A 25,070-nucleotide genomic window follows, 5' to 3' on the forward strand; every position below is an offset into this window, starting at 1 on the left:
TTCAGAACCCAGCCTTAACTTCTCTGATCACCTATTCTGCTTGTCTCTAAAGCCTGTATGTTTTATACCTTGTACTTGTGAAATACTTTTAACATCTCAGTTACAGTTCTGGTATCTGCTGGTATCTGCATGCAGTTTAAATTTGAATGGCTATACACAAATGAATTAATCATCATTTACTCATAAACACAGAAGCATAAAGTCAATCTCAAGTTCCCACAGAACATACATCCCTTAGTGCAGGTATAATGCCTTTCAAAGGCCAGAAGCTGACGTGAGCTCCACTGAGCTGAAATGACAGAAAGGGAGCAGTCAGATACAGAAACACAAAGAACAGGAGAGATAGAGAAGGAGCTTTTCAACAATGCTGCTTAATAAATCAAACAGGCAGATGAAGGTTCTGCAGTCTTCATGAACTCCCTGCACTGTAGCAAGCATGTTATCTCCCATCTCAGAGGTGAAAAATGAGGTTGAGGTAGTTACTAGTACGTCAGGTTTTGTTCCCCGCTTCCCATTTCTTGTTTAAATTCCTCTTCCGCTCTGCCAAAGTTGCTTTGAGGTGATTAGTTTGGTTGAGTTTTATGGTGAGTTATTATATTTTTTCAAGACTTTAGTGTAATGTTGCCCAAAACTCTGTTCACTTAACAGTAATCTCCAACACTCGGTCTTCCTCCCACAGTCCAGCACCATGCAGGTTGGGATAGATGATGCTCTAAATTCGTTGTAGATGTGATTCTGTTTCTTTCTGTGTGGGAGCACTAGCCAGAGCACGACTGTTTATTTAGAGGCTTATACTGCCATCTTGTGGCAGTAGTGAAGACTGACAGGCTCACTTGTTTCATTCATATAGTACCATTTCACAATAGTTCATCCCAAACTATCTTATAATGGGAGGCAAAGACTGCGTAATATTAAAGAGGAAACACCAAGTTCACAATCCCCTATTAGCAGAACTTCCTTTTCTGGAGGGTCGTCTGGTAGAACAAGGACTAAGAGAGACACAGGCGTGTTCCACTGGTTTGGGAGTTCATTGAGAAACCATGAACAACAAACACAAGACCAAATTCGTTGCCTTTGAATACACGTCTATTGTAACAGTTGCAACAACAATTTTAAGGAAAAACAAAATTCAGTTAACATTAGCTTGTAAGGTAATAGGCACCAGTCTGTCTAGTTTGCTGTGTGAAGATGGGATGTGTCAGTATGCCTCAAGGTAATTTGTGAGCCACAGATGCCAGTTTATGATAAATCACAATCTTTCATTACATTAAATAATACATCAGAAATCAACACTTAAGAACATTTATTCTAGAGTTAAACGGCAGTCAATACGTCTTGTCTTTTTGGTTTTGATGAATTAATAAGTTGACTTTAGAGTGTCCAGCAGCAAAAGTAACTTTAATTTTAATAGATATTTTAATAGACATGAGACAAAGTCTGCAGCAACATCACCCTGTGACAACTGGATCGTCTCGCAACATCAAAGTACCTCAGTGTGACAGAAGGACTGAATCTACATCGTGTCAAGAATTCAGGATACGCTTTTTAAGTTTTATACAAATAAACCTTTTTCAAATTTTACCAACTTTAATGATGAAAACAGAAAACTTACAAGCATTTACATGACACTATGGAGTATTAACACAAAATTATAGCTATACCTTGAGGGTAAGGAGGATCCCGTTCTACCTGTTGTGATAAATTACAGACTTTAAATGTTTAAAATAGTGAATCATTAATCAACACATTTAACAGGTCAGACATGATTATCACAGTTTTATGGCAGTCGTGACTTTAATTTTTGTTATTCATTGTCTAGTTTGAAACTATAACTTGGCCCTATTCTGTGCAGCATCAGAGCTCAGATGATTTCTGAGGAAATCTTGGATCTTCTTCCACATGTGGACCTCAGCTGCTGCGTGGGACTTGGGCTCACCTCCCCACAAGACTGGCTTGCCTAAAACCCCATGGAAGCTGGAAGGGCAGTAGGGTCCATAAGGTGGCTCTAAGTAGTGTCCAGCTCCAGGGTATGACACACTCTCAAACTTCTCCTTCCCGTGACGCTTCAGTCTCTCCACCATCTCATCCACGTAAGCCTTGCTGTCCCAGTTAAGGTCATCCTCAGAGGCCACAAAGAGGAAATGTCCTTTGGCTCGTTCAATGGGAATCAGGCTGCCCTTGTTCTCCTCCGCCAGAGGATTGTTTAAAACGTATTTGGTGTTGAAGGCCCCTGACTCAGTGGGAATCACTTTCTTTAAATCAAACATTAATGCAGAATGTATTTGTCTTTTCTTATAGTAGAGAGGCAAAGCTACATTGGCAGAGCAGCCATTGATCCACACTGTGGCCTCAACATCTGGTAGGTAAGAAGCAACTGATAAGGCAAGATCTCCACTTTTGGAAAGGGATATTACACCAACTTTTTTACTGGAACCCTGTGGAAAAACATGTCAATGAACAGCCATCAAAGTTGTCTTCAACAACTATGAGTCTTCCAGAATAAATTAACTCACCTTAGTTAGTTTTTTTAGAAACTCGACAGCTTCTTCCAAATAATCCAGGTGGATCTCCTTAATGTTTTTAGGCAGGTCATCGTGGCCATACAGGGCAACAGTCAGAACCAAAAATCCTCTGCTGGCCAACAGAGAGGCTCTTTTCTCTGACAGACCTCCACCAAAAGTGTACAAATCTAACACAGCTGGGAAGGGACCCCTGCCTGGAATGAAACATACATGCAAAGCAAGCATATTTTTGTATGGAGCTAAAATTATGAGTAACTGTAACTAGGACATTTTCAAGTATGTACTTTTTTTCCTAAATGATGCTGACAAACCTGGAGGAGTAAACAGGACTCCTCGAATGTTCCCCTCTTTGATGGGGACCCGAATGACCCCATCTCCCATTAGAATCCTCTCATTAGTCGCCTCTGCCAGAATCCGGCCCTCACCTGCCTCCTCGTGCACTGAGAACTTTACCATGGATGGATTAAGGGCATTTATCTTCTGAAGTCTTTTATGCAAAGAGTCCGGTGTCATTGACCAAAGCAGACCCATCGGTTCAACCCCAACGTAGCTCCCACTGAGTGAGGGGTCTCTCTTCAAGTCAATCTCCCCGTTGCCATTGGCTCTGTAGGTGGCCGCAGAGCTGAACACAGTTCCCTTGTCGTCGGTTGAGCTGGCTCTCAGGGAGACCACCTGCCTCGACCTCAGCCCGGCCACCTTCACCTGAATAGGCTCATCAAACAGACACCTGGCACTCGGGAGCAGCCTCAGCCTGACTTGGGAAGCCATGTCTTCAGCAACTTTCCTTTAAGTTACACGTTTAGACTTTGCCCTATAGAAAAATAAACAAAATAGTGCTACTGCACACGTTATTTTTATTACTCTAAGAGGTGCTGTGAACTTTAGCCTTTTAGAGTACACACTGGCCTTGTGGTAAAGTTAAAGAGTCCTATTGTATTTCACTCCAACTCTAGCATCCAAAGTGGATGTAAACGACGATGTGATATACGTCTTCCAGCTTTGTTTGGCTCAACAGAACTGTCAAGTTTCAAGGGTCCTGTGCGCTTTTATTTTGATGCCTTCCTTCCTACTTCCCTAACCCTCTCAGACCTGCAGTAACAGAACTACAGAAGCATTAGCGCTAGCTAAAAATCTTTTCTTCCCCCCACCAAGGGTAAAAGAGCAGGAAATATTTTTACATTTCTGTAAAAGCCTGAAGCCTCACCACCTAGACTTTTGTCGAGGATCAAGGGAAGACAGAGTACAAGAAAAGCTTCGTAAAGACTTTGGCTTCACTAACTAGTACATTTAAGCATTATACATACGACTTAAGCCTGAAAACAAAAGCTTTACCTGACGCTTAACCCTCCAAATGTGGAGGCATACACTCACGAAATCTCCCACCACTACTGGCAAACGAGCAAAAAGTGTGCAGAGAGCCACGACAAACTCGAGCGCTTATCAAAACAGGAAGTTATCACTAATCCCTTCACAATAAGAGCCTGAACTGCAAACAAACGCAGAGCTGCTCGGTACCGATTATAGCCCCCCAACCCCCCTTCCCCTCTCTCTCTTCCTCTCCACTGCATGGCTTTGGAAAATGTGAATGCGTGCACAAAATTCAGACTTTTAATTGTATTTTCTTAAGTTTTAAAGCTTTATCTGCAATCATACTACATCAAAGTAATTAAGTAATAGAAAAACAACTAAATTAAAACTGAACAGTTAAACAAAAAATTCAATGTTTTTCATTGTCTACAGTACCTTAGAAATTTCAGTATGTGTTTTTTTATGTAGAAAAAAGGAAACTGCTTGAAGATAATAATAATAATGATGGATTGGATTTATGTAGCGCTTTTCAAGGCACCCAATGCCACTATTCATTCACTCTCGCATTCTCACTGGTGGAGGCAAGCTACGGTTGTAGCCAGCCACAGCTGCCCTGGGGCAGACTGACAGAAGCGAGGCCGCCTACTGGTGTTGGCCCCTCTGGCCAACACCACAGATACGCTTCCCAACCCCCTGAGCCACGGTCGCCGTAATAACAACCTTTTGTTTAATAAATGCTGAAAAGCCTGGGAAATCGCACATTGACTACAATGAGACTACAATATGACTACAATAAGATTATAACACAGTATCCAACATCAGGATTTAAGGGCAGAACCAGAAATAGAAGAAAATTTTAGAAGTACTTACAAGAAGCATTAACAGAAGCTTGCCAGAAAATAAACAAAAAGTTGTTGGAGAGTCCAGGGCTTTTTCCAGAAACCACGTTAAGAAAAGATGCGGAATTTGTTAATCGTGAGATGAGGGAAATTCCATGTTTTGTGTTATACATAGAGGGCTAGCTTACCAAGTTACCAGGATTAAAAAAAAACAACCTACCTAAATGGCTGGCAGGTTTTCTTCAACACACCTTAAGTTTTTGTTTGACTCCTCCCCTCATGCTGCATCTGTCTGAAACTGTTCCTCATTTCCACATTTATGTAATCATCAAAGCACATAGTGATTTGAAAATTGCAGCTTTTCTGGTATTAAGAGATGACCACCTTACTACTTAGTAACATATTCAATAGAACATGTTGGATTTGTTGGAGGTAGTTACCAGTATGTCAGGTTTTGTTCCCGGCTTCCTGTTTAATTCGTCTTCTTGCCAAAGTTACTTTGAGGTGACTAGCTTTGTTGAGTTTTATGGTCAGTTATAATATTTTTATATATATATATATATTTTTATAAAACAGGCCCTGGGACAAAGGGGGTAAGGTCAAGAACTGGTCCAGGATCACACAACAAACACTCAATAATAGATCACAGATAAAAGACCACCCCCACAGGACTACTGGTAGTGGCCATGTCCTTTCCCCAACATATATATTCATTTCACCTAGTAATAACCTCCAACAGGTGCTCTCCAGGTACTCTATCTTCCTCCCACAGCGAAGCAACATGAAGTTTGGGATAGATGGTGCTCTAAATTGGTTGTAGATGTGATTCTGTGTCTTTTTGTGCTTTAATATCAGGAATTATTTTGTCTAATTAAATATTGACTGGCAGCTTTTCTGGGGTGTACCCTGCCTCTCTCTAAATGTCGGACAGGATAGGCTCCAGCCCCCTTAATTATTGGGTAAGTGTTAAGTGAATTGGATAAGTGGTTAAGAAAAATTTAGGGATATTTTGGCTGGGGATCGTAAGCATATTTATAAACTGAAGGAGTAAGTTTAATATTAATAATATAAATGTACTACATTTGACAGATGTACAGATAAGAGCTAGAAGCTCCATTAACAGAAAAAGAATTAACCATGTAATATTTCTTATACCAAACAATATAGTGCCAGGGCTGGATGGCTTCCCGGCTGAGTTCTATAAGCTTTTCTGGGATATGCTCAGCCCAATATATTTAAAATGTATCCAAGGAATAAAACAAACTGGTATTATTCCCTGTGATTTAAACACAGCTGCTATCACAGTTCTTCTTAAACCTTGCAGGGATCCCACTGTCACATGTAGTTATTGATCACTCTCACTAATTAATACAGATATGAAAATTATAACCAAGGCAGTAACAATCAGAATTGAGAAAGTCATCTCATCCATAATTCACCTGGATCAAACTGGTTTTATCAAACACAGACACTCCCCAAACAATACACCTAGACTTTTGGATTTAACGGCTTCAACAGGAAGCCGTTAGGAAAAGCTTTGTAAAGACATTTGTGCAGAGAGCCATGACAGACTGGAGTGCTTACCAAAACAAAAAGTTACCACTGATCCCTTTGGAATAAGAACCTGAGTTGCAAACAAATGCAGAGCTGCTGGATATGTTTTTTTAATAATCTCTCTTTTGAATTTAACCTTTTGGATTTAATGTCAACTTAAATACAGTTTCAGTCAGTGGCAGACCTGTAATATTTGACCTGTACTAAATGAGTATAATAGTATTTGCCAGTGTGGCAAGCACGTCCCATTTTACTTAGAGGTTAACTCTAATGGAGCCAATGTTGCTATGTGAACTTTGCTCCAGATACCATTCCTGCTATCCAGAAAGTACATCATGAAAAGCTATTCGTGTACACGCAGAACACCCAAAACAACGCTTAACAACAGTGCAATCCTCTATGCCAGGGGTCTCAAACTCGCGGCCCGCAGGACGATAGTTTTTGGCCCCCACCTTAATATGAAAATTTAATGTTAGTGCGACCCGCGAGTTTGATAATGTATTTTAATGTATGACGTATGGAGTGTTTCTTTCTTTTCTGTACCTGGCTGGCTTCCTCCTTTGGGCAAACGCGGACATTCGCCCCAGCGCGCTGCGTTCACAACACTTCAAAAAAAGTTGTTTTTTTTAAGTTGCTGACCAGCGGGACATTATACGTATATAGATTTATACACACGTCAGTGGGATTTTTAGTTATTTTTTCACAGAGAGAGAGCTCATATTAACTCTCAAAGTGATGCGTAGGCGGCGGGATAAAAGAAAAGTAATGAACTCAATGCAGCCCAATTTAGTCTGCACGACACCTGTTCATCGGCAATAACAGTCCCCGGTAACCCGGACTAATTATAGAGTCGCACCGTAATTTGTCGGTCGATGTTTTTTATTTGCATCACTCCGTTTGCATTGCAGCATACATGAACATTACATATATTTCAATATAATGTAAAAGCAGTCAAAACAACTAACATCAGAAACAGGTGATGTTATTTGTTATATGTCACGGTGTCATTTCCGCTTCTTTCTCCTGTAACAACAGCCCGGCGGATAACAGTCCGTGAGCAGTCGCCTTTTTTGCGCTCCCTGTACTTTCTACCATCTGCAAATGCCACGGTGTTCGTGTCATCGTGAAAGACATGAACATCGAGCGTAAAAACAAAGGAGACTGCTACCGGCTTTTTATCTTCCGATCGCCGTGCTACGGTTGCAAGAAGAAGAAGGGGGAAATGACGTTCTCTATGCGTTGAGACGTTCTCCGTCCGTCGGCTAAATGCTTGATTGAAACTTCAATCCGACATTATTATTATTTATTAAACTTTATTAAGAAACAATATACAGAACATGTATACAACCAGAACAAAATTAACATATGCCAGGGGGTGTAATTCAAATAATTTGTAATTACTACAAATAGTAATAGTTTTCATAGCCTTTTTGTCAAGTGATCCACGAATCAATTTTATGTAACATAAAACATCATTATAGTAATGTTTAAAATTAGGCTTTTTGTTAATGTATTTGCATTTGTGAAAATAAAATTTTGCTAAGATAACTAACAAGTTTATTATAAAGTAAACATCTTCTTCTTTTTTGCCTTCGAAAGAAACAAAATACAACGTTTTCCCATTTCACAGTAAAGTCTTTATAGAGATGTCCAGCAATGAATCTACTGAAGTCTTTCCAAAATGTTCTAGTGTATGAACAGAAGAGGTGTTGCACAGTCTCAGGATGGCTTCCACAAAATCCACAGTTCACATTTATGTCCCTTTTGAACTTTGTCATATAATTAGCAGGATAAAATTTATGCAGTATTTTAAATGAGACTTCCTTCACTTTATTCGTTACCAGATACTTGTTAGGAATTGTCCATACTCTTTTCCAGTTAATGTCACTGACAAAGAAATTCCAGTAAGAGACCACATGTGGAATAGTTAGAGATTCTGTCTGGAACAAAGCACGAATATTCTTATTACTTTTACTATGGTTTTTTAGACAGATTCTTCCTATGTGTGAATCTAAAGGGTTGGGGAGAGAAACAGATGATATGCAAGGTTGAATACCTTTAAAAAGCATTATAATACCCGTAGGTATTGCATCAAATAATATGGCATATTCTTTGGGTGTGGCTGGAAATTTATAGGTGTTTAAGAATTCTGAATAGGACATAAGCTGCCCATTAGGATTAAACAGCTAATTCACTAAAACAATCCATTTCTCAACCCACCTAGAAAAAAATAATGATCTATTTTTATAGGAAATGCAATATTTCTTTGTTGAGCACAGGGGCACCCCGACGTGTCTTATTTGCACAGAGAAAGTTGCGGTGCACAAGGAATACAATTTGAAACGTCATTACACAACTAGACATGCTGAGGTGTATGCAAAATACCAGGGAGATGAGAGAGCGAACCGGGTTGCCAGTCTTAAAACAGATCTACTGAGGCAGCAAGATTTCTTCAAGAAAGCAACCAAAGAGAATAATGCAGCAGTCGAAGCTAGCTACGTGGTTAGTGAGATGATTGCTAAAGCAGGGAAGCCATTCACAGAAGGTGAATTTGTCAAAAAGTCCATATTGCAGGCTGCAAATATAGTCTGTCCGGAAAAGAAAGGTCAGTTTAGCAACATCAGCCTTTCTGCCAACACCGTAGCAGATCGCATTTCTGACCTGTCAAGTGACATTTACGACCAACTGTGTGAGAAAGCCAAATGTTTCAGTGTATACTCAGTCGCTCTTGATGACACAACAGACATCACCGACACTGCCCAGCTCGCAATGTATGTCCGTGGTGTTGATGACAGTTTTGAAGCGATGGAGAAGCTGCTCACAGTAATTCCAATGCATGGCCAGACCACCACTCAGGAGATATTTCACAAGCTGTGTGATGCCATTGAGAATGTTGGTTTGCCATGGAAGAGGTTTGTTGGAATAACAACAGATGGAGCGCCATCAATGACAGGTAGGAAAAATGGACTGGTGGCACTTGTTCAAAAAAAACTGGAAGAGGAAGGCGTGGAGGAGGCCATTGCTCTGCACTGCATTATCCATCAGCAGGTCCTTTGCAGCAAATGCCTGAAGTTTGACAATGTGATGTCTATTGTTGTGAAATGCATCAACCAAATCAGATCCAGGGGCTTAAAGCACCGAAGGTTCCATGCTTTTTTAGAGGAAATGGAGTCAGAATATGGGGATGTGCTCTACTTCACTGAGGTATGTTGGCTCAGCAGGGGAAATGTATTAAAGAGATTTTTTGAGTTGAGAACAGAAGTGAAAGCCTTCATGGAGAAGGATGGAGTAAGTGTTCCTGTGCTAACTGATCCCAAATTGCTCATGGACTTAGCTTTTCTTGTTGATATAACACATGAGCTTAATGTACTGAACAAGAAGTTACAAGGCCAGGGGCAACTTGTCAGTGCTGCCTATGACAACGTGAGAGCATTCTCCACAAAACTTGCGCTCTGGAAAGCTCAGCTCTCTCAGACAAACCTTTGCCATTTCCCAGCATGCAAGGCACTCGTGGATGCAGGCACACCATTCAGTGCTGACAAGTATGTTGATGTCATTTTGAGGCTACAGGAGGAATTTGATCACAGATTTGCTGACTTCAAGACACACAGAGCCACCTTTCAAATTTTTGCGGACCTCTTCTCCTTTGATGTGCAAGATGCCCCTTCTGTGCTTCAAATGGAGCTCATTGAGCTGCAGTGCAACTCTGAACTCAAAGCGAAGTTCAGGGAGGTGAGTGGAAAAGCAGAAAAGCTTGAACAATTTTTGAGAGAATTGAGCCCTAGTTTCCCTCGGCTTTCCCGAATGTTCAAGCGGACCATGTGCCTTTTTGGTAGCACATACTTGTGCGAAAAGCTCTTCTCCACTTTGAACTTCAATAAGTCCAAGTACAGGTCCAGACTTACGGATGATCATCTTCAAGACATACTGAGGGTCGCAACTGCTTCCTCCCTCAGGCCAAATCTGGCTCGGCTATGCGAGAGGAAACCCTGCCAGGTCTCTAGCAGCAAGGAGTAGGCAAGAGAAGCCATGTTCAGAAGAACAGTTCATTTTCTACAGTGTTCCATTCATGTTCAGAAGAAGGTTATAGAACTGTTAATACAGACATTTCAATCTAAATACAGCAGATATAGAAGACTGAAAAAAACACAAGTTCACTGACTAAAAATATCTTATTATTGTTTTATTTATGTAAGATAAGAGAGATAAGATAAGATAGAACTTTATTAATCCCTCGGGTGGGCTCCTCTGGGAAATTCGATTTCCAAAAAAGCACAGCACCGACAGAAGTTACAGAGTTATACACACACACATATATATAAATACAGAGACAATATAAATAAAATATACGAAGGGGATAAATAGAATAAATAGGAATAAAAATAAAAATACAAGTGAATTGCACATTTCAAGTATTGAGTCTATATCAATCTGTATTACAGATTGATTAATTTTCTTATTAATTCTTAATTTGCTTATTTATTTTTCATATTTTGTGTTAAAAAAAAAATAAAGAGATTTGCGAAGATTGGAATTTTTTAACCATGCCTTTCTTGTGGAAAACCTAATGCGGCCCAGCCTCACCCAGACTCTGCCTCCAGCGGCCCCCAGCTAAATTGAGTTTGAGACCCCTGTTCTTATGCATTTCTGACTAGAGCTTTTTTCGTGTGTCTGACTCTCTTCTGACTACAAATATGTAGGACTGCTTTCTTTCATTTGCGCAAAATCTCTCAAATTAGAAACATCCTGTTTAAGAGTGATGTTGAAAAACTAGTTTATGCATTATTACTTCTAGGCAGAACTACTGTAATTCATTATTATCAGGCTGTCGTAAAAATTCCCTGAAACACCTTCAGGTGACCCAAAATGCTCCAGTAAGAGTACTGACAGGGAAAGAAGGACCATATTTAAGAAAAAAAAAATCCAAAACAAAGAAGTGAGAGTTCAGGAGGCTAGCGGCAGAGACACAGCAGTTAAGAGGGCTGACCAGGAGGCTGGCAAAGAAAGACGGAGCAGATCTGGAGGCCGACCATGACCATAAAGATCCTCGGCTGACAAGACTAGAGACCGTTGTCAGTTTATACGTCAAGGACCTCCTCAATCACACTAACACTTCTTCTGTAGAGGAAATAGAGTCTGGGGATGAGGTATATGAGTCTGGGCACTGAGGCAGTCTTTGGTGGGAGGACCCCTAGGGAGGATTTTTATGAGAATCAGCACCCCCAAGTCTGAGGCCATGTTCCTCAGCTGGAAAAAAGTGGAGCGCCCACTCCGAGTTAGGGATGAGTTGCTGACCCAGGTGAAAGAGTTTATGTATCTCAGGGTCTTGTTCACGTATCATGAGAGAGGGGATTCCTTTTTTGATTCCTTTTGTCTGTACATTCATGTCCTTGGTTTCGGTCATCTCTCCTGATCTTGTCATTCTATAGGAATGTATTTAGGTTTAATGAGAGTAAAACAATATTTAAGCGTTAACATGAAGTGGAAACTTGAACATTTAAGTAGTTGTTCATGCTTTGAAACAGCTAGAAAGAAGAATTAAACTGTCTAATCCAGGGAATAATTGTATTAAACATAAAAAACCTTTAATTTAAATCCATCCATCTAGAATTTACAAGTTTAAGGCTTGGTAATTTAGTAACATCACGTAAGATCATGAGATGAAATCTATTGGGCCGAGCTAACTGCGGTAACGCGTTGACGCCATACAGCCCCATGCAGCGGGCGACCCGCATTAACTCGCTAACGGAGATTTGCCGAGTTAATGCGGTTATGGCGTTAACGTGATTTTAACGAGACTAACGCTGACAGCACTAGAAAATCTAGAATAGAAAATGAAATTATCATGGTTTTGGTAAGAGAAATTAAAATTACCAAACTGCATGAAACTGAACATTAAAACAAAACGTTAAAGGGAAATTTTCATTTGTATTTTTTTCTTCCACACAGTCTTTCTGGATAGCAAGGATTGGAGTGTGTCAAGGTTAATATATCACATTTATCTATACCAGAGTTGCAAATGTTTAACCGAAAACCAAAGGCACATTCTGTTCTTCTACAAATCCTTACCATATCCAAATTCAAACGTTTGAACTATCGAGCCAAGCGACCCGCAGAAAATAACTGCTAAAGCACTTGCAGAGAAACTGGACAGACTGCAATGTGATAGAAAAGCTAAATTAAATAAAGCTAATCATCTACAAGAGAGTATATGAAAATAATATCTATATTGTAAGTACATCACTAGATATAGATAATAGTATCTATATCTATATGGTTCAAGCCTCAACTAATGATTCTGTTGCTTTGTGTAATGAAGCAAGAACTATTCATGGTTCTTTGATCTGTGTGTTACCAGATGATGAAAATGAAAAGCATGAAACATGGTTTAAAGCAAAAACAATGTGTTATGATGAGTTTATTTATGAAGTGAGTGAATGGTTATCTGGTTGCGAACATTTGCATTTAAAATATTGGTGTTGATGATGGTGTTAATCCAGAGGACAGTGTTTCAAATGTGGCTGGTAAGCCTTCCACCATTAAAAGGTCAACTAGTGGTAAAATAAGCACAACATCCTCTGCAAGAATAAAAGAAAAGCCAGAAAAAGCTCTGTAACACACATACAGTTTCTAGGTCTGACCAACAATCTCCATCACCAACCAGTGTTGCTTTCTACTTTTAAATATCCTATGAACCTCAAGTAAAGCAGCAATCTGAGAGCGAAATATACCGGCTCCATTCTTTTAGTACAGGTAAGCAGTAATATTCTATAATAACTTCTCACACCTTCTATTCGAGCGCCCTCTGTCAGACATCATTTACAGTTTCAATAAAGCTGCATTCACAAACACTGCAACCCAGTTTTACTGTTAAGCGACAATTACAGTTCACCGTTTTGAGTTGTTTGTATCCACTTATCAGGAACCCGACTATAGTTTGAAAGTCCAGGGCATGCAAAGTTCATTCTTGCACAATGCTCGACTTTAAAGGGACCATCAGTGTGAAGCACTCTGGAAAGACTGGAGCAAACGGTGGACTGACTTCTTAACAAATCAGTTGTTAAGAACTTCAGTGTGGTGACTGATTAGTCAATGACTGAACAATCAACAGACTTGTAACCTTTCAGTAACATGTGTGTGCTGTATGAACTATAATATTAAAAAATATTATGTTACTCTTGTACATGTATTCAAGGATCATGCTGCTAACTCAACAAAAACAATCAGGTCAGATGTTAAAATGACCTGTTTTCTGCATTCTAAAATAATCTACAAACTTACCTACAGACCGTTTGTTTTGAAAACAGCTGAAATATAATATGATCATTTCTGGAGCTGATTTGACATCGGCTTTCAGGATATCCAGGAACAGATCGACATGTTACATACTACCCTAAAACTCAGTGTAGAAGCGCACGAACGTTTAAGCGGTTAACAAGCGGCGGCTGGCTTGACTGTGGTGGGTAAAAACACCGATGTCAACACATTAAAGTGAAATAAAATCAGACACTTTTTGCAGGCTGACTTTAAACTCTGCAAAACCGATTTTCTCAAGAATAAACCACTGCAGAAAAGCAAACGTCACCCATTATATATATATATAATATATCCTAAAAAATTATATATCTTGTGCTTAACTTTTGCAAATAGGTAATATTTTGATAATTTGGCCGGATATTTAATGTTGCTACATTCTCGCCGAAATCGTCGCACTATTTTATGCACTAGAAACAGTGCTTTTTCAGAACTTTACTTCCAGTTCTGAATTTCGTTTGAAATGCATTCTGGGATACTTGGCTAAGGCGAAGTCCAAACAAGTCGTCACCAGAAGCGTACTTTGAGCGTATTTTGAATTTAAAACATATTTGGGCTGCGACTCAAGTCTGTCTTAAGTCCGCGTGATCACGGGTACTTCGAGAAACAAAACCAACCACCAGACTCATTCGCTTCGGTGAGTTTTGGTTTTAAGAAAAAAAAAACATCCTTGTAAAACTCTCGGCTGTTGCACATATATGGAGATACATTTGTCTCGAAAGGTTGAAAATAATCTACGATATACAAATGTGCGGACTGAGTTAATTTTGAGTGCTCACAAATCCGTGCTCCAGTCCACATAGATACACAGCAATGTAAACATATGGAAAACTATTTTGCAAGTACTGTACATGTTACAGTACAGTGATAATTTACGTAATTCAAACGTAATTAAAAATTTGAACATCACAAATCTCCCATTTCTCTTGTTAAAAATGTCACTGAGCATTGAGCGCATATTTTATTTTATTTTATTCTATTTTATGTGTGTGTGTGTGTGTGTGTGTGTGTGTGTGTGTGTAGTCTTTTTTATAAAAATATATATTTATTTACAGTCAACCATGTCACACATTGCTCAAGCCTTTAATTCAGTTGTGTTAATTAAATTTTTTTTTAGCTCTAGTTCTATTGTTTTTCTGAGCTTCTGTGTTTGTTTTTTTCGTTTGTTTCATTTTTTTTCTTTCACTTTTAAAGACATGCAGTTCTAACAGGTTAGCCACTATAAATATATGACTATATATAAATATGTGTGTGTGTGTGTGTGTGTGTGTGTGTGTGTGTGTGTGTGTGTGTGTGTATATATATATATATATATATATATATATATATATATATATATATATATATATTATTTTATTTTATTTTATTTATTTTTGCCTGTCCCGTTTGGATTTTTAGCCATCAGAATTGTTGTCTGAAGGCCAAGAAAGATGCCAAGTGGATTTACTTTACCAAGTGGATCATCGTGGCTTTGCCATATTGGTCCATTTAACTGACCTTTATTATAATTATGTATTTATTTTATTTTCATTTTTTAAAGATGGGACAGACATGACTGGGGGATAGGACAGGGTGAAAGAAAGAGAGGGTGAGAAAGAAAGAAAAATAGAGGGGAGAAGAGATGGTGAGAAAGGGGGGAAGAAAAAAAAACAAAGAGCAACATAATAAATCCAGGCTGGAGAAATCCAGGCTCATCCAGGCTGGAGAAACTGATCAGGAGGGCTAGCTCTGTGGTCGGCATGAAGCTGGACACTCTGGTGACAGTGGCAGAGAAAAGGACATTAAAGAAACTGATGGACATTATGGACAATGCCAGGCATCCTCTGCACACGGCCATTAACAACCAGAAGAGTCTGTTCAGTGACAGGTTGCTTCTCCCCAAGACAAGAACTAACAGACTTAAAAACTCCTTTGTCCCACACGCCATCAAACTGTTTAACTCCTCTCTGGAGGGGAGAGGGAGGGGAAACAGGAGGACAAAGGAGGGGGGAACAACTAAGCTGTAGTGCCTCTTCACCTCACTGTACAATACCTTTTGTGCAATACTTTTGTAAATAGTCAACAGTGCAATAGACCTCAATACTTGAAATGTGCAATTCACTTGTATTTTTATTTTTTATTCCTATTTATTCTATTTATCCCCTTCGTATATTTTATTTATATTGTCTCTGTATTTATATATGTGTGTGTGTGTGTGTGTGTGTGTGTGTGTGTGTGTGTGTGTGTGTGTATATATATAATATTCTGTAACTCTGTAACTTCTGTCGGTGCTGTGCTTTTTTGGAAATCGAATTTCCCAGAGGAACCCACCCGAGGGATTAATAAAGTTCTATCTAATCTAATCTAATCTAATCTAATCTAAAAACAACACCCTCACAATAAACTAGCTAACAATAGATAACAGTAGATACTTTTTTTTAATTTCACCTGTTGGGAATGAAAAAAGAAAACAAGCAGAAGAAAACGAGAGCAATAGAATAAACAACATCACGATGATCTATGGGAATATAACGGTAAATACTAAATATTAAACATTATTGTGCAGCACGTAAGATCGACAGCGCACAGTGTGCTTTGAGGTAGGAGCCAAAAAGGGTGTAGTTTGTGTGTGTGAGCACCCGTGTGTACACCTGTAAGCATGAACGCGCTTGTTTTTAAAAGGTTCCTTCATGTAATGATCTGCTAGAGCAGCGGTCCCCAACCTTTTTTGCCCCACGAACCGGTTTATGCCCAAAAACATTTTCACGGACCTTTAAGGTGTTGCGGATAAATACAACATAATAAAACTAGTACCGGTACCGAAAAAAAGAAGATTTATTCATAACACATGTGAAAAGACCCAGGAAAACCGAGTTAACGATAAAAACGATAAAAACGATAACAAAATAACGCTGAAAAACGATAAAAACCCTGAAAACCATACATTTCACACCTGAGCCTCAACTCTCGCGGCCCGGTACCAAACGACTCACGGACCGGTACCGGTCCGGGGATTGGGGACCGCTGTGCTAGAGGGTGTGGGGAGCCACAGCCCCATCCACCAGGGCATGAAGCAGGTATGGAGGAGATCAAAACTCCAAACATCCAGAGGCCCCCAGAACACAAGAGACCAAGGAAGACCAACAGAGGGGCAGCCGCGCCACTATCCCAGAAAGAGCTGACGAGAGTCCCAGATGAGGGGTCACTCAGCAGCCGCGGAGCAGAAGCCAGGGGGGGTTGCAGTGACGTGCCCGTGAGCTCCGCTGGCAGCCAGCTGTGCCTGAGTGACCGAGCCCCAGGCCGAGAGGCTGAGGGCACCCCACCCCCGAAGTGGTCCGAGCGAGCCCCAGGCTCCAGGCCCCGACAAGCAGCCACCAAGGAGTGAGTCGGTGTGTACCTGGGCGCCCATCCCCGGACACAAAGAACCACCAACGCACCGATGTCTGAGGGCGTCTGTCACTGGCAGGGGAAGTGGTGGGGGGAGATAGGCCTCCATACCTTGGAGGGCCCGAGATGCCCCCAGAGAGGTGGCGTCTGATACCCGACCAGATACAAACATCCATTCCCACCCTCATGCTCTCATATGTAATTACTCAACACTCACCCAACGTGGAGATATATTCCTCTTGTTAAAAGACCCATATTCACAAGGCGGTCTTGTGAATACCCTCAAAGCTGCAGGACTGCTTTGAGGGTATAGAGAATGTAATTTGTGAACAACATTGAGAAATCAATAACAGTTTAACCCAGGGGTAGGCAACTCCAGGCCTCAAGTGCCGGTGTCCTGCAGGTTTTAGCTCATTCAAATTGCTAAATTATCTCCTAAACGTGTCTTGACATTCTCCAGAAGACTGGTAATGAACTAATCATTTGATTCAGGTGCGAGACCCAGGGTGAGATCTAAACCCTGCAGGACACTGGCACTCGAGGCCTGGAGTTGCCTATCCCTGGTTTAACTGATTGCATGACAGAATATATATCAAATTCTGTGAACACATCATCCTGCCAGGCAGGACTGTATCACTGGATCACTTTTTCCTGATTATCCTGGACTCTTTGTGCCTCTGTTATTTCCAGTCAGCTTGTGTTACCACCTTGCAAGTCTTATTAACTTTTAATTAATTGTGACTATGCATTGATGGCATGGATTTGGGACCTTTTGTCCTAATCAACATCTATTCAAATTTTTTGTTTTTAAAAGTTTAATTGTAAACAATGGAAGAGAAATATCACTTTGAAGTTGGTGTTTACCTTTTGAAGTGGCTGTGTGATCATGAAAACGGGAATCAAAACTGCCTGAAGTGCAACGAGTGACTGAATAATTGTACTGAACATAAAAAAAACCTTTAATGGAAATCCATGCAAACCATTTACTTAACTAGAAAGAAGTCTTTACTGATGGGTGCATGGGAGGGTATCTGGTGCAAAGGTATCACACTAACAGTGGCTGTGCAAGAGCTGTTAAATATTAACAAAAAATAGTCAGAGTTTCTGTCTCGCTCTGGAAGATCCTGCTGTGCTGATTTGCTGCCCAGTGTAAAATATTACTGCCACTGTCTGAAATGGATCTAGTATTAACATTATTGACAGAGAGTACAGTGGGCACTTGTAATGTGGTTGCTTGCTAATGATACATATTTAAACTGGCACATTTTTTGAGTGGAGTTTGGATTTGGGTTTCCTGCACTCAGAGACCAAACTGGGACAGTGGGTTGTTGGTGTAATTAATAAACATAATGTAATGTAATATGGATCGATCTGTCTCTGAAATTTCTTACAAAAAGTATTGTGTAAGGGGACTTTTTATCTTACATTCATAAAGTCCAATCTTTTTCTCTTTTTCAGAAAAGATGTCCTCTCAAGTGAGACTGAAGCTGCTGCCAAGCATCAAATGTATGTTTGATGAGCCCATTCAGGTGAAGGTGGCCGGGCTGAGGCCAAGGCAGGTTGTCAACATGAGAGCCAAATTAACTGATGACAAGGGAGTGGTGTTCAGCTCCTCGGCCACCTACAGGGCTGATGGCAGTGGGGAGGTCGACCTGAAAAGAGACCCCTCGCTAGGTGGGAGCTACGTTGGAGTAGAACCCATGGGTCTGCTGTGTTCCATGAGGCCACATACCATGCACAAAATATATCTAAAGACAAATGCCATAAACCCCCAGGTGGTGAAGTTTTCTGTGCATGAGGAGGAGGGCAGATTACTGGCAGAGATGATGAATGAGAGGCTTCTGATGAGAGATGGGGTCACCAGGGTTCCCGTCAATGAAGGGAACATCCGTGGAGTCCTTTTCACTCCTCCAGGTACTGGAGGTGGTTCCTAGGTTTCTATGTTCATTTTAGTTCATTTAACATTAACCAGCTTTTAAATCAACATTGTTGAAATTAAACTTTAACTGTCATTCAGTCATCTGAAACTTCTAGTTCAAATTTTAATTTTCTCCCACCTTGCTTACTGTAGTTCACATTTCAGGTGCGTTTCTCAGTCCTCCACAACTCATGTCCAGTTAGTACAGAATGCAGCAAGACCTTTGTTTGAAAGACTGCTAACAAAAAATAGCTGACTGTCACATATTACACCTATTCTTGCGTCCCTTCACTGGCTTCCAGAGAAATTAAGAATAAAATTTAAAATATGACTTGCTGCTGATTAGAATCTTTTTTCTTTCTTCCAGGAAAAGGTCCTTTTCCTGCTGTGTTGGATTTGCCCACCTCAGTATCTGAGGCAAGACCCAGTCTACTGGCTAACAAAGGCTTTGTGGTTCTCTCAGTGGCGGTGTACAATAAGAAGGGTGACAATATCACAGAGACACATCTGGACCACTTTGAAGAAGCAATGAATTTCTTAAAACAGCAACCAAAGGTGAGTTGCTCTAGTGCGCACAGACAGCAGAAAGATGTTTCATACTGAAGGAAAGTTTATGTTTCTATACTCTGTGCATTCTCAGAGAGGAGAGTAAATTTGTAGATCCCAGGTGGAATATCTGCTGTATTCCTGTAGCTAATGGGGATCTTAATTAGCTTAAGTGGAGTTTCAGAAATACTCTCATTTACATTCATTCAGATAATTGAATAAATTTCAGAGAGCATAAAGCCTCAGCTTTACGACATATTTTTTGTAATCGCACAAATCTTCTTGAGAAAACATGAATTGTTTCTATTATCACACAATAACATAATAATTTCTAACATATAATAATTTTCAAGATCAACATTATCAGCCCCCTGAAAAATTGACCTTTTTATTGATAGTAGAAGCCACTGCTGTGCAATGTTTGAGCTGTCACTTGAGAACGCATCACCCCAAAAACAGAAGAAATCCTTTTATAATTTTATAGAATAAGAAATGTTGAAGATCTCTAAGCAAGAAATAGATATACAAAGTTATCACAGCATTTCCAAGTTTCAATATGCAAAGTTAAGAAATTCAGCCAAGAGAGTCACACAGTACAGAACAAGCTTGGCAGGGTAGGAAGCAAAAGATTTCAAACACTCTAGAAAGAAAACTAGTGATAGATGTGTCTAAAGACCCCAGTACTACTGCCAAGACACTAGAATCTAGAATTGTAGTCTCAAAAAGGACAATCACGAGAACAAACAAAAATTTGCAGTGTGAAGTGAACCAAGGTCCATGCTAGAAGCCAATAAAATCTGGAGGAGCTTGAGAGATTTGCCAAAAGAGGAATAGACTGTAGAATGTAACAGCGGCTCTGCGTAGCGTGATAACGTGGTCATGGGGCCAAGTGGGGGAAATTGGGCTTGAAGGGGTAACTGTAGCATGGCTTGGTACATAGAGCGATCACACTGAGGAGCGTGGAGTTAGAACTGTGGTAAAAGGGGAGTACTAGAAAAGGTGAGCATGGCTATATGTCTTGCTTACTTGCAGGTGGAGTGAAAGATGCTTGGAGGGAGAGGGGGCGTGAGTTAGACGGTGTGAGATGGCTGACCTGAGTTCCGTAGGTTCCGAAGGAGTGTGATGGCAGGAGGGCAGGCAGGTGAAGCACGGAGAGATTTCCAGAGAAGAGCTGGGTTATCCGAGGTTCAAGAGATTAGCTTAATTTGGGGGTAAGGGTTTTGGAGGTTCCGGGAAAAGCTAGGGCACAAGAGAACAAGGTAAGAAAAGCACTTGGCAAATAACATGGAGCATTAGAGCCAGCTACCAACATGAAGTAGTTGACAAACTGTTGGAGAGGGAATATCAGTGTAAGGCTTAAATCTCTTTAGCCTGATTGCCTCAACTCAGCTCCAGGTGAGTGAAGCTGTTGGAGATATGACGGCCCTGCCCAGGGCCAGATACCAAGGAGACTCAAGACCCTGGTAGAAGTTTCCAGCCACTCACCCGGATCATGATAGCTTCACTGTGCATATATGAATGTGTTTATTTATTTAGTAATGGTAATATGCATATGTAGTCCACAAAAATGAAAATAATGACAGGTAGAGTCAGCCCTGCGCTCCAAATGTTTTATAGATTTGCATCGCCTTTTAATTTCTGTGTTATTTCACAGGTGGGCAGTAAAGGAGTTGGCATAATGTCAAGATGCAAGGGAGCAAATATCGGACTGGCACTCGCTGCTTTTGTGCCAGGTGTCGAGGCCATAGTGTGCATGAATGCCTGTAACGCCAATGTGGTCACGCCTCTCTACTACAAGAAACGGCAGATCCTGTCATCAATACTGTTTGACGAAAGCAAGTTTATTCCCACCGAGTCAGGTGCAATCATCATAAAGGATGCTCTTGAAGATCCCCTGGCAGAGAAGAATAAGGGCAGCTTGATCCCCATTGAACGAGCCAAGAGCCATTTTCTTTTTGCGGTTGTAGGAGACGACCTCAACTGGGACAGCGAAGCCTACATGGATGAAATGGTAGTGAGACTTAAGCATCATGGGAAGGAGAACTTTGAGACTGTTTTTTACCCTGGAGCTGGACACATGTTGGAGCCACCTTATGCACCCCACTGCCCCTCCAGCTTCAATGCAGGTGTAGGCAAACGAGTGCTGTGGGGAGGTGAGCCCAAGGCCCACATAGCAGCTGAGATCCACCTGTGGAAGAAGATCCAGGATTTCTTCAAAACTCACCTGAGTTGTGATGCAGCACAGACTAAAGCCAAGTTATAGATTCAAACAGGATGATTAGAAAGCTTGAGTTACAGAAACATAAATCATGACAGCAAATTGACTGTATGAAAATCACATTTTATAATTAATATAATAGTTGTTAATATGACAGTTTGAAATTTTAGGTGAAATTATGATTCGCACATGTCTTCCCCTCCTGTATCTCCTGAGCCCTGTACACATGTTTCTTTTTTCATTTTTCTTTATAATTTTTTGGGATTGTCACTTGATCTTCTGTCTGCTTATCCTGGACTCCACAGTCAGCTATGGTTTATTTCCAGTCAGCCTTTCTTAATGTTTCATTGAAATTACTTTTTATTTGTTTTGGCTATTTGTTCCATCATCACAGTGCCAAAAACATTATATGATGAGTGTAGATACATGTTTTTAATTTTTGCGTAACGCTGATTTTGTTATTTGATCCCACATTACTGTACTTATCTTTTGTAAATTGATCTTTATGTTGTAATTAAAAACAACAACAAAAAACAATTGTGTTAAAACTATTAAAGCCTAAAAAAAAACGCAACAAAGAATAATGAGCTGACAAATAGACTTCAGTTTAAAGTTTAATTTACACAGTTTCCTTTCTGAGAGACCAGCAAATTAAAAAGATGACCCATGAAACATAACATATTAAAAATATTCAAATATATATAATGTGTAAATGGGAAACTAAAAATGGCTTTATTGATATGGTCCAACCCACAGATTAATTTCTTAACTTTAGGTGGAAGCAGTTTGTTATTATGTGAGAAGAAAAAACAAAACAAGGTGAGACAATGTAGCTACTCCTGTTTAATGGTTTACTCGTATTTTAAGGTAGTAAGTAAGGTACTAAGTCCACACAAGTCGTCACTAGAAATAAGGTATTCACTTGCTTTGAGCATATTTTGTATTGAACCATATTTGGTCTGCGACTCAAGTCCGTCATAAGTCCACAAGATCACGGGTACATCAAGAAACAGCACGGACTAGTGACTCATTTTCTTCAGTGAGTTTTGGTTTTAAGAAAAAAACATGCATGTAAAACTCTCTTTGGGCTGTTGCATATTTTATGGAAATAATACATCTCAAAATGATCTAAAAAAAAAGATTTTACAAATGTGTGCACTGTGTGAATTTTGAGTGCTCACAAATCCCTGCTCCACACAAACACACAGAAATGTAAACATACAGAAAGCTATTTACAAGTGCATATTTCAAAATCATAATGAACATATAAAAACACATTTTGAAGCTAAACTTCACAAATCTGCTCATTTGTGCAGTTAAAAGCTCCTTGAGCATAATACACTCGCACACACCAATCACAGTTGACAGTGTATAGGAATTTCTTTTACTTATGTATTAATCACATTATTTTATTGTATAATGCCTTGGTGCCACTGGATTTTAACATGTTTCACACTCATACTATAAGACAAATGGTGGGGGTGTAGTAAGGAAGTTGGGGGAAGCAGACAGCTCCACAGGAAGAAACTTTTGTCTCTTTGAGGACTCTGGTAGGTAGCAAGGGAGTGTGAACCTTAACCTCGTAAGACCCGAACTCTTCCACAGCATGTATTTTTAATTTCTCTTTGATATTTGGGCATATTGGGGCCCAATGAATGTAAAAACAAAGAATTACCAGATTTTTTTTTACCTTATTTTTGTTTTTATGAAAAATCAGAGCCACATATAAGGATATTCGTTTAAAATTTTGATAGAACAGTAGCAGTATAATGTCCTCATCAGTGGATATCAGGCCCTTGTAGAGCAAAATTGAGTATTTTAGTCTAAATAACCCAAAATGGGAAGTCCACATATGTGGACGCCAGGTCCTAGGAGGTTAAGGTGTGAAACAGCTGTGTACTGCCTTTTGTTCCTGGAGAAGGTATTTAACTGAGAGCCATGTTAGACTCAGGGGAGACTCTGCTGACCTGCCCCACGGTCATGTAGGCTCTCCACCAAGCCTGGTTGTCTGTTCTTTGTGTGTTTTGATTAAAGACTGTTAGCTACCGCTCACCGCTCGTCTGCAGGCTTTATTTAAATGGAAAACTTCCACAACAACAGTTAACCACATCACACATTGCTCAAGCCTTTAATTTAGTTGTGATTTTCTTGGTATTATAATTTAAAATAATTCAAATATCCAGCTGTAGTTCTGTTGTTTTTCCAAACTCATCAAAAGTGTTTTGGGGGTTTCTTTTTGTATTTTACTTTTAGAGATATGCAGTTCTAAGAGTATTTTAATCTAAATTTCTAAACCGAAGAGACTTCAGGAAAGTCTGGCGGCAGAAGCTTGATAAATCCATCCATCCATTCGCTTCTGCTTATCCTTTCCAGGGTCGCAGGGAGCTTAATAAATCTGCTCTATAATTTGACAAAAGCACACTTAAGTCGTACTGAAACTGTAAACTGTAGATTCCATCACATAAATCTTATTCACAATATTTTTCTACTCTGATATCCTGAGCGGCCCGGGAAAGAGCCAATACCTTGTGATTTCCTTTTTGGCTGCTACAATCAGAATTTTTAAAAGATATTAAAGAAATTATCAGAATTTTTTAAGAATATGGAAGAAATTTGTAAAGGTATTTTATTTACCTTGAGCTTTGTGGAACTCAAGCCGTAACGTTTTAATTTTCCAGCAGTCCCACCTTCCAGGCCTCACATAACCTCCAACGGTTGAGTGTTCTCATGTCAAATATCCCTTTTTAACTACAGAAATTTTTATCAGTGGTTTATTGTCCTGTAAGGAGTACGGAAAGGTGTATCTGAGTACTTCATACTTTAGAAAAGAAGTCTTTACTGATGGGTGCATGGGAGGGTATCTGGTGCAAAGGTATCACATTAACAGTGGCTGTGCAAGAGCTATTAAAAATTAACAAAAAATAGGACACAGAGTTTCTGTCTCACTCTGAAAGATCCTGCTGTGCTGATTTGCTGCCCAGTGTAAAATATTACTGCCACTGTCTGAAATGGATCTAATATTAACAGCTTGTTGAATTAACAGTGGGCACTTATAGTGTGGTTGCTTGCTTGCTAATGATACATATTTAAATTGGCAAATTTTTTGAGTGGAGTTTGGTGTAAAGCATTTCATGCACACTGAGCACAAACTGGGACAGTGGATTATTTTAAACACTGCATGGTAGCAATGGCACCCTTCAGTCTTTATCTGTCTCTCTGTTTGTCTGAAAACATAAAACAATATGTAATATGAATCAATCTGTCTCTGAATCTTCTTAGAAAAAGTATTGTGTAAGGGGACTTTTTATCTTACATTCATAAAGTCCAATCTTTTTCTCTTTTTCAGAAAAGATGTCCTCTCAAGTGAGACTGAAGCTGCTGCCAAGCATCAAATGTATGTTTGATGAGCCCATTCAGGTGAAGGTACATCGGAAACAGCTGCTGCATCTGTAATTCTGTCCATCCCGAGGAGAGTCCACACTCTA

The 25,070-nt window shown here is 39.9% G+C and overlaps 3 protein-coding genes across 7 annotated transcripts; 2 read left to right on the forward strand and 1 right to left on the reverse strand.

The window, feature by feature from the left end:
- Positions 1 to 1,326: 1,326 nt before the first annotated feature.
- LOC146613022 (acyl-coenzyme A thioesterase 5-like) lies at positions 1,327 to 24,428 on the reverse strand. 5 transcript variants are annotated; one of them, XM_085379096.1, is made up of 7 exons: positions 24,220 to 24,428; positions 21,430 to 21,555; positions 21,219 to 21,362; positions 20,461 to 20,606; positions 2,834 to 3,333; positions 2,514 to 2,716; positions 1,327 to 2,435 (listed from the first exon to the last, which is right to left on the reverse strand). In XM_085379096.1, exons 5-7 carry the CDS (start codon positions 3,288 to 3,290, stop codon positions 1,827 to 1,829), a joined length of 1,269 nt encoding a protein of 422 aa, XP_085235222.1. In that variant the 5' UTR covers positions 3,291 to 3,333; positions 20,461 to 20,606; positions 21,219 to 21,362; positions 21,430 to 21,555; positions 24,220 to 24,428; the 3' UTR covers positions 1,327 to 1,826. The 5 variants fall into 5 exon arrangements, with proteins under 5 accessions (XP_085235222.1, XP_085235223.1, XP_085235225.1 ...); XM_085379097.1 differs by lacking the exon at positions 21,430 to 21,555; XM_085379099.1 differs by lacking the exons at positions 20,461 to 20,606; positions 21,219 to 21,362; positions 21,430 to 21,555; positions 24,220 to 24,428 and adding an exon at positions 6,767 to 7,674.
- Positions 8,477 to 10,240, forward strand: LOC146613023 (general transcription factor II-I repeat domain-containing protein 2A-like). The gene is made up of 3 exons (XM_085377723.1): positions 8,477 to 9,427; positions 9,794 to 9,955; positions 10,037 to 10,240. Exons 1-3 carry the CDS (start codon positions 8,477 to 8,479, stop codon positions 10,238 to 10,240), a joined length of 1,317 nt encoding a protein of 438 aa, XP_085233849.1.
- Positions 14,011 to 21,970, forward strand: LOC146613024 (acyl-coenzyme A thioesterase 2, mitochondrial-like). Its single transcript, XM_085379101.1, has 4 exons — positions 14,011 to 14,174; positions 18,362 to 18,817; positions 19,189 to 19,376; positions 21,022 to 21,970. Exons 2-4 carry the CDS (start codon positions 18,367 to 18,369, stop codon positions 21,628 to 21,630), a joined length of 1,248 nt encoding a protein of 415 aa, XP_085235227.1. The 5' UTR covers positions 14,011 to 14,174; positions 18,362 to 18,366; the 3' UTR covers positions 21,631 to 21,970.
- Positions 24,429 to 25,070: the final 642 nt, after the last annotated feature.

Source organism: Diplotaxodon limnothrissa, linkage group LG18 (genome assembly GCF_057381915.1).
Source record: "Diplotaxodon limnothrissa isolate DT_005_m linkage group LG18, D_limnothrissa_male_GT1.1, whole genome shotgun sequence".
In the NCBI taxonomy this organism is placed as follows: Eukaryota; Metazoa; Chordata; class Actinopteri; order Cichliformes; family Cichlidae; genus Diplotaxodon; species Diplotaxodon limnothrissa.

Excerpts from the sequence above, each read along its gene's own strand:
- LOC146613022 (XM_085379097.1), bottom strand. The coding sequence starts at position 3,290 with ATGGCTTCCCAAGTCAGGCTGAGGCTGCTCCCGAGTGCCAGGTGTCTG. Across the intron at positions 2,717-2,833 it reads AGTCCTGTTTACTCCTCCAG|GCAGGGGTCCCTTCCCAGCT; the intron begins GTTTGTCAGCAT and ends GTTTCATTCCAG. Across the intron at positions 2,436-2,513 it reads TTCTAAAAAAACTAACTAAG|GGTTCCAGTAAAAAAGTTGG; the intron begins GTGAGTTAATTT and ends GTTTTTCCACAG.
- LOC146613023 (XM_085377723.1), top strand. The coding sequence starts at position 8,477 with ATGCAATATTTCTTTGTTGAGCACAGGGGCACCCCGACGTGTCTTATT. Across the intron at positions 9,428-9,793 it reads ATGTGCTCTACTTCACTGAG|GAGGAATTTGATCACAGATT; the intron begins GTATGTTGGCTC and ends TTGAGGCTACAG. Across the intron at positions 9,956-10,036 it reads TCAAAGCGAAGTTCAGGGAG|CGGACCATGTGCCTTTTTGG; the intron begins GTGAGTGGAAAA and ends CGAATGTTCAAG.
- LOC146613024 (XM_085379101.1), top strand. The coding sequence starts at position 18,367 with ATGTCCTCTCAAGTGAGACTGAAGCTGCTGCCAAGCATCAAATGTATG. Across the intron at positions 18,818-19,188 it reads AGTCCTTTTCACTCCTCCAG|GAAAAGGTCCTTTTCCTGCT; the intron begins GTACTGGAGGTG and ends TCTTTCTTCCAG. Across the intron at positions 19,377-21,021 it reads TCTTAAAACAGCAACCAAAG|GTGGGCAGTAAAGGAGTTGG; the intron begins GTGAGTTGCTCT and ends GTTATTTCACAG.